The sequence below is a fragment of the Podarcis vaucheri genome (assembly GCF_965113315.1).
Source record: "Podarcis vaucheri genome assembly, chromosome: 11".
In the NCBI taxonomy this organism is placed as follows: domain Eukaryota; kingdom Metazoa; phylum Chordata; class Lepidosauria; order Squamata; family Lacertidae; genus Podarcis; species Podarcis vaucheri.
In genome coordinates this window covers 18899615-18914505 of record NC_138749.1, presented here as the reverse complement: position 1 = coordinate 18914505, position 14891 = coordinate 18899615, and the positions used below count along the sequence as shown (strand labels likewise).

General features: G+C 45.2%; 1 protein-coding gene across 1 annotated transcript in view; it reads right to left on the bottom strand.

Annotated features, from left to right (window-relative positions):
• EGFLAM (EGF like, fibronectin type III and laminin G domains) overlaps positions 1-11503 on the bottom strand; it is a 108322-nt gene extending 96819 nt beyond the window's left edge. Inside the window, exon 1 of the mRNA XM_082241838.1 lies at positions 11031-11503. Within this exon, the coding sequence (XP_082097964.1) occupies positions 11031-11142 (112 nt within the window). The 5' untranslated portion in view covers positions 11143-11503. The remainder of the gene's footprint in view (positions 1-11030) is intronic.
• Between the last annotated feature and the right edge of the window lie 3388 nt (positions 11504-14891).

Sequence of the window (14891 nt, the reverse complement as noted above, 5' to 3'; positions counted from 1 at the left end):
TAAAGGGAGTGAAAGGCGGGATATCAAATCCAAACTCCTCCAATGGGTCTACTCTGAGTAGGGCTGAAACACAGTTAAACTAAGGATGGCCACCAACCTGGATGATTTTAAAAGAGGATTGGACAAATTCATGGTGGACAAGACTGTCAATGGCTACTAACCATGACAGCTATGTTCTGCATCCACTGTCAGAGCCAATGTTGCTAGGAATCGGAGGTGAGCAAAGTGTTGTCGCACTCATGGCAGCTTGCAGGCATTTCCACAGACATCTGGATGGCCGCTGTGAGAACAGAACGTTGGACTAAGTGGGTCACTGGCCTGACCCAGTAGGATCTTCTTATGTTCTTATGACTTAGTTGAATATAACCCACAGTGTTGACAGTGGGATTGCGTCTGACAGCCCTGACAGCACTGCGGGCACAAATCATCATGAATATGCCACAAAAAGGACGTCTGGAAAGGCGTTTCCAGACATTCTTTTTGTGGCCCATTCATGATGAACAGATAAAGCAGATAGACAGATAAGTCCACATCAACACAAGCCCCTTCTCTTAAATATCAGACCACCCCACGAACAAAGGATGCTGCCCTAGGTCAGGTCACGCTGGATGTCCACCTTCTAGTGGTGGCAGAGCGGAGAAGACCTTTTCTCCTCACTTCTTTCCATGGCAGCCAGTCTGCGTAGGCCAGTTGTGTGCTTTCAATTAGGTTGCCACTCCCTTTTACGTTCCCTCTGTCCCTGGACAGGAGAACTTTCCAGGAATCTTAAAAGGGGAAACTGAGAAAGCATCCAGCTTACCTTTCTCCAGAGCCCAAGGTGGCTGAATTTTCTTTGCCCAATCCCACTCATATGCCCATGAAATAGCAGGAATCGTGACTATCTAGGCACATGAGTCTGGCAGTATCCCTTGGTGTGAATATTATTTAGAATACAAAAGGCAGGAGAAATGCAAAACCAGAATGGTACTTTAAGACACACACATTCAGTTTAATCCTACTGTGGTGCAGTGGGTCAGTGCATCTAACCAGAAGGTTAGTGGTTCAAGCCCATACACAAACAGCTATGGGCAGAATTCCTGCATTGCAAAATGCCTGGGCTAGTTGTCCCTTCCCTTCCAACTATATGATTCTATGAATTTCAGTGACCTACAAACAGGGTATTGGTCTCCTCATGTGTAATACAGCAGTTTTGATGGTCTGACACCTTTGGGAAGTTGGGAGATGGGCTATCATAGTGCTAACTACCATTGGATTCCAACACCTCCCTGCCAGATGGGACCCATTCTTGTGATTGACAGCAAAATGACTTCACTGCTAAGATAGGATGGAGGAAAAAAGAGATACAGGGGCATCTTAAACTGACAGGTGGCCATAGGCAAGCCTGCATTACAGCCCCAAACCATCCCCCTGACTACAGCAACACTTTGGCATCAACCAACTAACCTATCTTTTTTTAATGGATAATGCTCAAATATGGGCCTTTCCCCTCCTCCCCAAAGAAGTATATTTTTAATATATCAGAAGCTAGAGAAACGTTAAAAGCAGTTTCTCATTTGTCCTTTTATTTTCCTGCCTGTCTCTGCAGCTGATGGCCATTTAATTCACAAACACTGTCCATCTCAATTATCCTAGTATTTACTGGCATCTATTGAGCTAACCAGGGATCACAGAGCTAGATCCTTGAGGTCAGGCCAGTAAAATTAGCCATCTGTCCAATAAAAGCTTTAAGCTCAGCCTGCTCTTAAGTATTATGCCTCCAACTGTGCTGTTTGCACAACAGCAAATGACCAACAATATGACTCAGCTTATAATTTTGTTTCTTCCTTTACACTGTTGTTTGACCAAAACATTTTTTTAAAGGGCCTGAACTTTGCAAGCAAGTTATGCCCTAATGAGCAAAATAGGCCAAATTTACCAGACTGGGAATAAGGCTTGGTACTCTGGATAAGACAAATTATGATGAGCTCAACTAATACAAACTTCCACTGAAATACAACTGTCAATCTGTAAACCTCTTACTCTGGAGTAATCTCACAGAACTGGAATTCAGAGTGACTACTCAAGCTTGCGATAAGCAATTTTAACTGCCATTATTTTCCTTGGTGCAGTCTGTGAGGTGTCAGAAAAAAAGAATACAGTGGTACCTCGGGTTAAGAACTTAATTTGTTCTGGAGGTCCATTCTTAACCTGAAACTGTTCTTAACCAGAGGTACCACTTTAGCTAATGGGGCCTCCCACTGCCACTGCAGCACAATTTCTGTTCTCATCCTGAAGCAAAGTTCTTAACCCAAGGTACTATTTCTGGGTTAGCGGAGTCTGTAACCTGAAGTGTCTGTAACCCGAGGTACTACTGTAAGTAGCAACTCTTTACAACCTCACATTGGGCAAGGTGTGTGGCAGTCGGGAGGAGAGGAGGTTGTTGGGAAAACAACTGAGAAGGACCTGTCATTATGGAGCTAATCCCATTCTGAGACCTCTGAAAAAGGTGTACACATTTTGCAAAGCATTGTGGCTGGGTTGAAGAAGAAACCTCTAATTCAGAAACCATGCATTTCAACATCAGACCAAGGACCCCTCTGGGGCATTCAGCAATCGCCAACTATGAGAAACTCACTATGAGAACTATAGAAACTCAACTATGAGAAACTCACAGACAATGCATAATGGAGCAACTTTGCTGTCCAGCAATTAGGAGTGTGTTGTTCCTCTGCATCATTAATACCCTAACTCCAATCTCCTTGCATGGATCCTTGCCTGGTAATACAGTTCGTGGTGTGGGAGGCGCTGTGGTCGTCTAAACCACGAGCCTCTTGGGCTTACCGATCAGAAGGTCGGCAGTTTGAATCCCCGTGACAGAATGAGCTCCCATTGCTCTGTCCCAGCTCCTGCCAACTTAGCAGTTCGAAAGCATGCTAGGGCATAAATAGGTACTGCTGTGGCGGGGAGGTAAACAGCGTTTCCATATGCTCTGGTTTCTGTCACAGTGTTCCGCTGCCCCAGAAGCAGTTTAGTCATGCTGGCCACATAAACCGGAAAGAAGTCTGTGGACAAACGCCAGCTCCCTCGGCCTGAAAGCGAGATGAGCACCACAACCCCATAGTTGCCTATGACTGGACTTAACCATCCAGGGGTCCTTTACCTTTTTACCTTTACCAATAAAACTTCCCTGCACCCGAGCCCTTAACTCCTTGCACCAGCATTTCATGTTAACTTGGGGCCATTTTACATGTTGCCACAGTTTAGATGTTTATGAGATTCCATGGTTTCCACAGCAAACCCTCCTTCCTTCACCTCTGATGCACCAAACGAGAGCACTGGAAGAATCCACCTCTGGTTTTAAACTAAACTGTGGTTTCACAACTTAGAGAGCTATGGTTTGCTGCGGCTTAAACCCTTGGCTTTTTGGCACTCATAATTTAAGCAAAACACAGTTCTCTGAGTTCACACATCACAAGGAACTGTGGCTTATTTAAAAGTGGAAGTAGAAGTTTTGATTAATCCTCTGGTGCATTGAAGATAAGGGGGAAAGTACAAGGCTGTGTATCAACAATGAGCTGCCATCAATCCTGGCTCTCTGCCGAGAAATCCTGTTTAATACGCCTGTTTGCAAATATGTGTTTGTTTAATTCACACTTTTTCATATTAAAGTTTCAGGCTTATGTATAAAAGCATAATGTGTGATAGTACTATATTACAGGAGATTGCTGTCTTTTCTGCAGAGTTCTTGTGTAGAATTTGCACAAACTAATCACTGGGTTACATCAGCCTATTAAAAAAATGCTGTTTTCATGCAACAGGTGAGCCTTTCCTTTCTCATTGCAATGCTATCACAGCTACTGATGACTGACTGATTAACTGTCTTCTTTTTAATCAACCACTTAGTTATTCCAAGTAAAAATTAAACTATTTCAAGGAAAGTCAAGTATAATTTTTTTTTAAATCCGCAAAGTTTCTCTTAATATCCCAAACAAAATACTTAGTATGTAGAAAATCATCCTAAAGACATTAAGATACAATCTTTCAATTCATAGTATCGTTGATTGGAACATGGCCCACTCTATCCCTTCACTCGATTCAGGAAGATGAATATAGGTTATCTCAGCACCCCTTCACAACAGAGGAATCCCCAAATAGAATCCGACTGAAATGCATATTTTATCCTGCAAATTAACAAATGACCCAGTTAATTTCACTGACTGATCCATTAAGACTTTTGGCTCATTCACAGAGCCTAGGATTTGAAACTACCAGAAGTCATAAGCAAACAGCACATCGGAATGCCATAATTTTTAAATTTCAGAGGGATGGTGTAACAGAAAAATAATCATCTTGCAGCACCTTAAAGACAAACCAATTTATTGCAGCATCTGCCTTTGTGGACTAAAGCCCTCTGTGTGAAATGTAACCTCAGCTGGAAGGAAGCATGTATGTATAAAGGGGGGAAACCCAAGGATTAGCATGAACATGTGAATATGTGGGCTCACGGAAAAGGAGATAGAAGCCACTATACTCCCCTTCTAGTCCTGCTGCTGCTATAAACTAAACCACGGTTTGGGTTAGCATGTCATCCAAACCTGGATTCATGGTCTGTCTAGAGGAAACAGGAGACCGGGTTCAGACAACATGCTAAGCCATGGCTTATCTCACAGCAGCACAGCAGAAGAACTGGATGAGTGAAGCAGCCTCAATCTTTTATATAAGAGCTTGTGCAGTCACACTAAGCCACAGTTTGTGTGTACAGAACTTAATTCATTCCAGAGGTCCGTTCTTACTCTGAAACTGTTCTTAACCTGAGACACCACTTTAGCTAATGGGGCCTCCCGCTGCCACCACGCCACCGCCGTGCAATTTCTGTTCTCATCCTGAAGCAAAGTTCTTAACCCAAGGTACTATTTCTGGGTTAGCGGAGTCTGTAACCTGAAGCGTATGTAACCCAAGGTACCACTGTACTGAGCCTGTGACATCCCTGCATGAAGCAAAGCTTTAAATGTTCATCATCATCATCATCATTTTATTATTTGTAAAAATAGAGACCCATCTGACTGGATGGTTTCCCCAGACACTCTGGGCGGCTTCCAACATATATAAAAACACAATAAAACATTTTTTTAAACTTCCCTATACTTCCTAACTAACTAATGTATATATTTCTTTAAACCACCGTGCTCTTGTGCAGCTCTCATGCATTTAAATTGAGCTTGCAAAGATGTGCCCAGTGCAGTGGGGCCCCAATTTGGCAGTGACCTAATGCAGTGAGCATCCTCCTCAGATCAGAGCCTGCATTTTGCCTCCAAATCTATTCATTCCGAGTGCAAAGATCATTTCAATCTGGCTCTCTACTATTTCAACATCAAGGACCAAACCCCGTGCCCTTGATCCCTATGCAAAAGACTCACTGACGTCAGTAGGGATTCTGCTACAGATCAAAAGTAGCATTAGATTCTGAAGGCCTTTTATGTATCCTTAAGAGTCTCTTTCAAGAGCCCCAATGAAGTTTACAAAAACTGCCTGTCCATGAAAGCCCCATCTTTATGCTTTAAAGGAGCTGCTGTACATGGACATGAAAATCCTCATTGTTTAGCATCCCAGATGCTCCAGGGTTCAATCCTGCAGTCACCAAAGCACAGGCCACTTAAACCAGAGTGTACGCATCATGTCATCCAGTCTGGACCCTCAGATGATCAATACGATTGTGTGTGTGTTATGTGCAAGTATTGACGCTTAAATGCAGGGCTTGATTTGTGCCAGGGATCAACACAGCTCAGTCTTGTGGGACTTGGGTTCAAAAAGACGTTATTTGTGTGAAGCAGCAAGGCAAAATAAAGTGTTTCTAAATATATACAAATGTACACTTTCTTCCATCCCAATAGGTGGCTGTTGCTAGACTGCACACGTCTGGGATCAGGGGGTACGACCTGACTTCCAAGCCAAGCACTTAAAAAGAAAAGAAATTAAGCACATCTGAATAAGCCCATGCAAGTGGTCCCCCTCAGTTTTCCTAAATGGAGTGTAAATCCAGCATGCTACTGAAGACCAGCTGTGAAACAGTAAGAAAGGGAAAGAACTTAAGTGGTCCAAGGTTCTCCTCAGGTGGAGAAGCGCATATGGCGCCTTCACACTTCTGTCAAACAAGCAGCCTGCAGGAGCATGGTCAACAAGCATGAATCCTCTCCCTATTTGTCAACACATGATTCATTTGAAACCCTACGCACTTTTTAGGAACTTCATATGAAAGCATTACAGCACGTAGCTGATTTAGGGCAACCATCAAGGTTGTCCTCTTCTCAGGACAGTGGTACCTTGGTTTGCATACGTCTTGGATTACAAACACGTCAAGCCCAGAAGTGCGTGTCCCAGTTGGCAACCTTTTTTTTTTTTTTTTACTACAACCATTGTTGCTGTCTTTTGGATTACGAACAAAAAATTTTGGGAGGCCCCATTGGCGAAAGCGCGCCTTGGGTTACAACCTGTTTTGGTTTACAAACGGACCTCCAGAACAGATTGTGGTTGTAAACCAAGGTACCACTGTACCTATTTGCATGTCAAAACAGTTCATTCTTTAAAAAAGTGGGGGGAAATGACTGCCCCGCTGAACAGGCCTGTAATCAAATGGCTAAGATTGAACATAGTCCTTCGGAAATGGGCAACAATCAGGGTAGATAAGTACAGTACTGATTCCCTGGGAAGGGGTTAAGTGTGTAGGCTTATTAATTGTCAAAGGTTTTGCACAAACAGCAAAGTCTACTTGTTAGTCAAGAGACATTCTCCAGCTTTAAAACATAAACTTGCCTTATGTTATCTGGTGGGCGTTTCACCAGCAATAATACTAATATTGCAGCTGCATGACGGGATGTGCTAACTGATGGTCTCTAGGGAAATTACAGTAAAGTTTGGACTAGACGCAAAAGCCTAGAAGCCTCGTAGGCTGTAATGTGAGCCCATACAGTAAGGAAAGAATTATACAGTGGTACCTCTGGATATGCACACCTCTGATTGCGTATCCTTTGGGTTACATACTCAGCAAACCCGGAAGTATTTTTCCGAGTTTCACCACGCGCGCATGCGCAGAACAAGCACCTCCGGTTGCAAATTCCTTGGGATCCGACCAGAGCTCCGAAACGGATCCCGTGTGCAACCGGAGGTACCACTGTACTGAGTCAGACCATTAGTTAAACAGCCTTCCAGGGTCTCAGGAAGAAGACTTTCCCATCATTGGCTACTTGATCCTTTTAACAGGAAATGCTCAAGATTGAGCATAGGACCTTCTGCATGCAAAACATGTGCTCTACTACTGAATCATAGAATTGTAGTGTTGAAAGGGACCACAAGAGTTATCTATAGTCCTACCGTCTGCAACACAGGAATCTTCTGCCCAACGTGGGCCTTGAACCTACGACCCTGAGGTCCAGAGCCTCGTGCTCTACCAACTGAGCTATCCTTGGTTAAGTATGACCCACCTCCCCAAACAAGAATTTGGCTCCATAGAATCACAGAACTGTAGTGCTGGAAGGGACCCCAAAGGTCATTGATAAGTCCAACTCCATGAATGCAGCAGGAATCAACTACCATTTTTTGAAAGCGGGGTACTGAATCACTTAACAAATGTGGAGAAGATATTATGTGTCCCTCCCTTCGCAGCTGCTTACAAAGTATCCAAACAAGTAGTTTTCAAATGTCTCCATAAAGAAAACGGAGAACTTGCATTATATTTACTGAAAGAAGCTGATGGAAAAGCAAGAATGTGTAAATCTCAAGTTGCAACATAGCATGCTTTTAAGTTGCATAACAGGAAAGAGTAACAGGTAAGCAATGGACCAAGTGGTAGAATTCCTGTCCATAGTGAAGGGATTTCAGACTATCCCTCAGGTGTTTAAAGGATGCATGAAGGTCATGCAGCTTAACTTTGTACCCAACAATGTAAGGTAAAGGTAAAAGGAACCCTGACCATTAGGTCCAGTCGTGGCTGACTGGGATTGCGGTGCTCATCTTGCTTTATTGGCCAAGGGAGCAGGCGTACAGCTTCCGGGTCATGTGGCCAGCATGACCAAGTCGCTTCTGGTGGACCAGAGCAGCACACGGAAATGCCGTTTACCTTCCCGCCAGAGAAGGTACCTATTTATCTACTTGCACTTTGACATGGTTTCGAACTGCTAGGTTGGCAGGAGCTGGGACCGAGGAATGGGAGCTCACCCCGACGTGGGGATTCAAACCGCTGACCTTCAGATCAGCAAGTCCTAGGCTCTGTGGTTTAACCCACAGCGCCACCCGTGTCCCAATCACCCAACAATGTACCTAATGGCCAAATAAACACCCCATCCATTTTGCACATGTGAGAAGGGTGTCTATCTGCATGCCAACACGAATGCATTGAGCTCCTGACCCAGTATGGGTTCTCCCTCATATGGGGGAGGGCTATAAGCACGGATGTCCTAATTCTCCACATTTGAGTCCAAAGTGGAGATGCTGTCTGAATAAGTAACAGGTGCATCAACAATACTGCACTTCAGAATAAGCATATACTGGTGCCATCTGCAAGACTGCTTTGTGAGCTCATCTGAGCTCAACATTTCCCAGGTATAGTTTAAGTCAGACCACTGGTCCATTCAGCACAATATGGCTGGGCTCCAGATGTTGTTCAACAAATCTACAGCTCCCATGCCAATGGTGAGGGATGAAGGGAGAGTTGGCCAACAACATCTAGAAGGCACTAGGTTGGCTAGCCATGGTGTACACCTAGGGTGCGGAATATCTGGCCCATGGACCAAATTTGGGACTGCACGATTTGGCCCACAAAGCTGTTTACTCCAAACAATGCCCATCTGCCCTACATCTGAAATTACATCTGACAAGCTGAGCAACTGATTTTGCCATGGGAAATTTGACTGCACTGCCCATCCCTGCAAAAAAGCAGCACTGAAGTAACCACCCATCAAGTGCCAGACAGTTAACCCTGCTGGATTAGTTGTGTGACCCTATATTCGTGGCTTCCATAGGGCTGGCATAGCTCCTTGTGCTGTGGTTCCCAAGCACCTGGCAACTAGCTGGCTATAGGGTGCTTGGGATGTGTTGCACAAGTCACACAGGCAGGTGGATGGGAAAACCCAGCTGACAGAACAAGAATGGCACCTGGTGATTGGCAGGAAGGTTGCCCCACACACCTGTCGAAGTTGAACCATGGGGGTGGTTTGGCAATGCCAAGTCCAAAAGGGTTTTCAGTGACTGGCAGTAGCTCTCCATGCTGGGTTCCTAGACCTACCTGCAGATTTCAGGGGCTGAACCTGAAACTTCTATGTAGAGCATTGCTCTACCACTGAGGCATAACTCCAAAGAGTTGGGCTAGGCAACGTCCATGAGATACCTTACTTTCAAGCGGAACAGTCTACATTTCCGAAGTCCTACTATTTCTGTTAATATTTCTATTTGCCTAATCGTCCCAGACTTTCTGTTGCTATCTGCAAAAGGAAACACTGATTGTACGGAAGGCGAGTACAGAAGCCCTATCCAATTAACACACTGACATTTTGTACAATAAGATGACAGAGAACCTAATACTAGGCAGGCAGGCATTCACATCAGCTATCACTTTTGAAATGAATGAAACAGAATAAGGGGCATCTCTCCCAAGAGCTTGTGTTACACAGACTCCGTTTAGCAGGGAAACAAGTAAGAGGAAAAGCAGGTGGTATAATGAGCCTGTCTTTAATGAGAGGGCAGGAGGAAAAGTTAATTTTTAAATGGAGTATCATGAACCACTAAAATATTAATCAGCCAGGTACTAATGCTTCTAACACCCAGAGCATCCTCACTTCCAATGAAGGAGAAAATGACAAATAACTTTTGACAAAAAAAGCCACTTACTTTTAAAGCAGAACTTGTTAGCTAGAAATAAATTAGCTGGAGTAAAACGGACCAGACCACAGAGTGGGGTTTCTGCTCCTTTAGCAACTGATGTCAGGCAGAAATCCAACAGGTTCAACTTTTTCCACAAGAGGGGTGTTGATGGAGAGAAACTTACCTGGCTGAATTTCTGCCTTACAAAGACTCAGCTGTTGTTGTTTTTAAAAGGCAAAGGAGCACCACTGGGAGACAGACCGCCGGAAGATTACAAATCCCTTCAACTTTTCTTTCTAGTAAAGCATCACATTGGAGTAAGCCTGACTAGTCTGTCTGTCTGTCTCTCAAAGCTTGATGTAAACTCTGAACTAACAACATATTTTCCCAGTGTTCGCATAGATCATTAATACCATAAGACACATCTGCTAATGCCTTTTCTTTTTAATGAATTTTAGTTAAAACAATAAACATACTCTTCCCCCGGGTTTCGCTGATGAACTCAGGAATTTTTTTTTTTTTTTGGGGGGGGGGGATGACCTAAAACAAATGGATGTTCTTTCCTGCAATTTGCCTCGGCTCCTTTTTCATTTGTTTTACGCGTAATAAACCGGGGGGAGGGGTGGAATTTGTGGGGTGGGTGGGGAGAAAGAGATGACTCGTCCGATTGTTCTTTTCCCAACAGGAAATGGAGAAGCTGTTTTGACAATATGGATTAAATAATGGTTCTTTTAAAGGCATGGAACCCCCCACCCCACCCTTTGCCTAGTAATTGAGATCACATGGACTCTGTCTGAACTCTCAGCCGTTCTTCGGGGGCTAAAATGAAAACGAAACCCAAAACAGTGGCTTCCCCAGACCGCTAAGATTTACGCAGCGGGAGCTGGTTGTGGCGAGTAGGTGTGCGAGGATACGGGATAGAAGGAGCTTAAGTGCGTCTCTTAAGAGCACGCGCGTTACTTGGGAGGGCGGGGGAGCCCTTTATTTTTAATTTGTTTTTATTTTTAACTTTTCCCCGTCCACCCACCACCTATGCGCACCACGCAGCAGGGCAAGCGGGCGCGTGCCTGCGGTTCCTTCGCACTTTTTTGATCTTCCCAAAAGATGCCCAGGGACTCAGCAACGAGAGAGGGCACTGGAGTCGGCGAGAGTTTGGCGCGCCCCTCTTTCTTTCTTCCTTTTCTTTCTTTCTTTCTTACCTTGCCTCCTTGGGATGTTTCTTCTGTTTGCGGTTAAGGGTCCGATGCAACAAGCCAGCAGGACCCAAAGCAGGCGGCGTGAGCTGCAGCGAGACCGGCAGTGTAAATCCATTTTGGCTCAAATCGGATTGGCCTGTTTCCAACAAAACACACCGGCTGCGATGTGGGGGGGGGGGTGATTATGATTTTAAGCAAAGTTTGAGCAAGTTGAGCAGAGCGCGTTGAAGGGCTGGCTTCGCAATCCGTGGTAACGACGCTCCAAAAGATCCTAGAGATTATGGTAATCGGGGAGGAGCTTTGTGCTGGGTTGCAAGCGGGGGCGAGGACGACCAGTCGCGAGTCCGGCGTCTGTAGAAGCCAGACGGGTTTAAGTGGGTCTGGCACGGAGCAAGCAGCAAGGTTTTTACGCACGCAACAGGGCGGGGACCTGCCCTTTGATGGGATTAGAAGAATCCCCAGTAATGCGAGGGCGCACAGCGACTATAACGAATGGATGAGGCGCCTCTTAACTGCCTCTCCACACACACTTGCGTCCCACTACGCCTCCGGGATCGTCTCTGAGAGGATGGATCCAACAAGACGCCCACCTTCCTCTGAGGAGCGATCCAGCGACGCCCCCCTGCGGAAGATGATCCGTCGCTCACTGCGCGCCGCAGGGCAGCGCGCATTTCCAAACGCTCACCGCGCAAAACGGCCGGTTCCCTCTCGCAGTAAGAGCAGACCCCAGAGCCGTTGGCTGCCCTTCCCACCACCACACCCGGCTCTTTCCCCGAGCCCCCCACAACCTTTCCGTGGCAGGGTCCCTTCTCCAAAAACACGCTGCCTCTCCTCAAACGTTCCCTTAGATTTCTCCTCCACTCCTCCAACTGGGGAGTCGGCTCCCTAGAACAATTGCCAAATTAATACCCCCTCCCTACTCTTCATTTGAAACGTTCCAGGTTCAAAGGGTTGTTCATGGGCGTAGCCAGGCTTTTTTGGGGGGCAGGCTTTTTGCTGGGGGACAGAACCTCAGTTTGATACGTGTTTTTATTGATTGGGGGAGAGCTGCCCCCCCTTGGCTACGCCCATGGGGTTATTTTAATTCATTATTTTTATTTAAATATGTATCCCCCCTTAGGAAAATAAACAAATAAATCCAAGGTGGCTAATGATTTTCAGGACCATATGACATTTACCTTCAGAATATATATATATATATTTTTTTAGTCTCTCTTTCCAGCTCGCAACTCGGAAAGGTAATGAGACTTGCCCAAGGCTACTTGTGGAATCCAGTGGCAGAAGTGGATTTATGCGCCTGGCTTTTTAAAACCACAGTCTCCCAGAGCCAAACCAAACTTCTCAGAGAGGCTTTCATAATAGTCTACCCCCTAGGGGAAATTGTAGGCATTTTCTACATCACACATGATATTGAAACATGTTTTTGAGTTTCTCTTGCACTATTTCTGCATAACTGCAAGCATGGGACAGAAAGCAGAAGCGAGCCTAAAATTAAAAAAATAAAGTATTCATGCTGCAGGCAACACAAAATAAACTTCCTAAGTGAAAAATATTGTGCTGAATTAAACAAGCTGAAATTATAGCACTTTCAAGGTTGCAGTCCATTACCCATTTATATGGGAATATGCCCAGTTGAACTCAGTGGGACCTACTTGTAAGTAGACATGTATAGGTTTATACTCTAAATCTTGTGGACAATGAGCCATATTGCACATTAGAAACTGCCCCACACCATAAGGGACACTTACTAGTTGTGGAAGTATCAGCCCGTCACTGTTTGAAATGAAATTACCTATTTTTTTTCCTGCCCAGAAGCTCTGCAATGCCACTCCTTCAGAAAAGCTCAGATCACTTCCCAAAGGGCATTATTAGAATTGTGAACCTGCCACTCAATCCGTAACATACTCTGGGTTCCACCGCCCTCCCCCACCTTCTCTGCAGAAGATCTGCTATAAAATACTTCCTGCAAAACAGAGAATGCACAATCAGCTCCCATCTCTCCTGGGCTTAATTTGAAGCCTGTTCTGAGCTTGCAGCTGAAGAACGTGGTAGAGTCTTGTGGTGGTAGAGTGGGCTACATCACTTCACATGGGAGAGGAAGGGATTACATTTTTTAAGTTGTCTCAAGCGTTCTTCTGTTTCTCCGATCCTTTCCAGGAACCTGTAATTTGTTGTTTTCCGGCTGAATGAGAAGAAATGGATGCTGAGGATGAGGAACAGGGTAAAGCAGGAGTGGTCCTGTGGGTCAGGTGCGAATTCCCCAAGGGTTGCATCCAGCTCATGATGCAGAAGTTCCTTAACTCTGCTCCAGACCTGAACCCACTGGGATTTTTAATAGCAAATTTTGACCACTTGAGTTTATCTTGGATTTGAGATTCTGCTAACTTTTGGCACAGGGATATGAGCGACAGAAGGCTAGGGTTGCAACCGTAAGCTCAAATACTTGCAAATAAGTCCCATTGAAATGAATGGGTCTGATGTCCAAGTAAATATGGTTAGGGAATTGAGTTGTTAAGTGTCCTAGCGGATACTGAGTTAAGCAGATAAACGAGGTTTAATCTTTCCAGATGGAAGCTGAATCCACTTTGGCCACTCAGACTAATATAGTAACTTCCATACAGATTAGTAGCAAGGAGGACGAAGACGACAAGCTGGAGAACAGGAATGGGGGAAGGTAACCTGAATCCATAGGGAACCAGGAGTGGTATTCAGTTAAGCTTTAACTCAGAGCGGACCCATTGACTATGGTTGCATACACATTACCAGCTTAAAACACAGGTGGATTGTTCTTCAGTTCAGTTTGAAGCTGGTTTCCTGGGGCAGGGTGGGGAGAGACATCAAAATACAGTATGGGAAACAACAGGATAGATACAGAATAGATATGGATTGTGGCTAGCCATATGCATACACCACTTCGCAATCCAGTGGTAAGAGCACACTGGATGCAGAATAAGCAGGAGTGTGTACACAGCTTAAGTTATGTCCATTAATTTCAGTAGGTCTACTACGACTAAAGGGGATGCAGGTGGCGCTGTGGGTTAAACCACAGAGCCTAGGACTTGCTGATCAGAAGGTCGGCGGTTCGAATCCCTGCGACGGGGTGAGCTCCCATTGCTTGGTCCCTGCTCCTGCCAAACTAGCAGTTCGAAAGCACGTCAAAGTGCAAGTAGATAAATAGGTACCACTCTGGTGGGAGGGTAAACGGCGTTTCCGTGCACTGCTCTGGTTCGCCAGAAGTGGCTTAGTCATGCTGGCCACATGACCCGGAAGCTGTACGCCGGCTCCCTTGGCCAGTAAAGCAAGATGAGCGCCGCAACCCCATAGTCGTTGACTGGACCTCAGGGTCAGGGGTCCCTTTACCTTTACTACGACTAAAACCTAATTGAATGCCGTTCAGGAATAGACCCCCAATGCTGCATGAACAAGATGGGGAAGGCGAGAGGGGGAAATGAAAGTTGGCAAGACAAACCAAGCTCACATGTGCAACTGGAGATGTGGTAGAGCTGTACATGAGTGGGATGATTTCAAACTGCAAGTTTATTTTGTTTATACAAAATTAGCATACTCATTCCTGACATTTAATTTTCTATACGGGGAGTGTTTGTATCAAAAGGAGACTAGACCAGCCCTAAAAGTAAAGGGAAAGGGACCCCTGACCATTAAGTCCAGTTGTAGACGACTTTGGGGTTGCGTCGCTCATCTTGGTTTACTGGCCGAGGGAGCCGACGTTTGTCCGCAGACAGTTTTTCTGGGTCATGTGGCCAGCATGACTAAGCCACTTCTGGCGAAACCAGAGCAGCACACAGAAACACTGTTTACCTTCCCGCCAGAGTGGTACCTAGTTATCTACTTGCACTTGCTTTC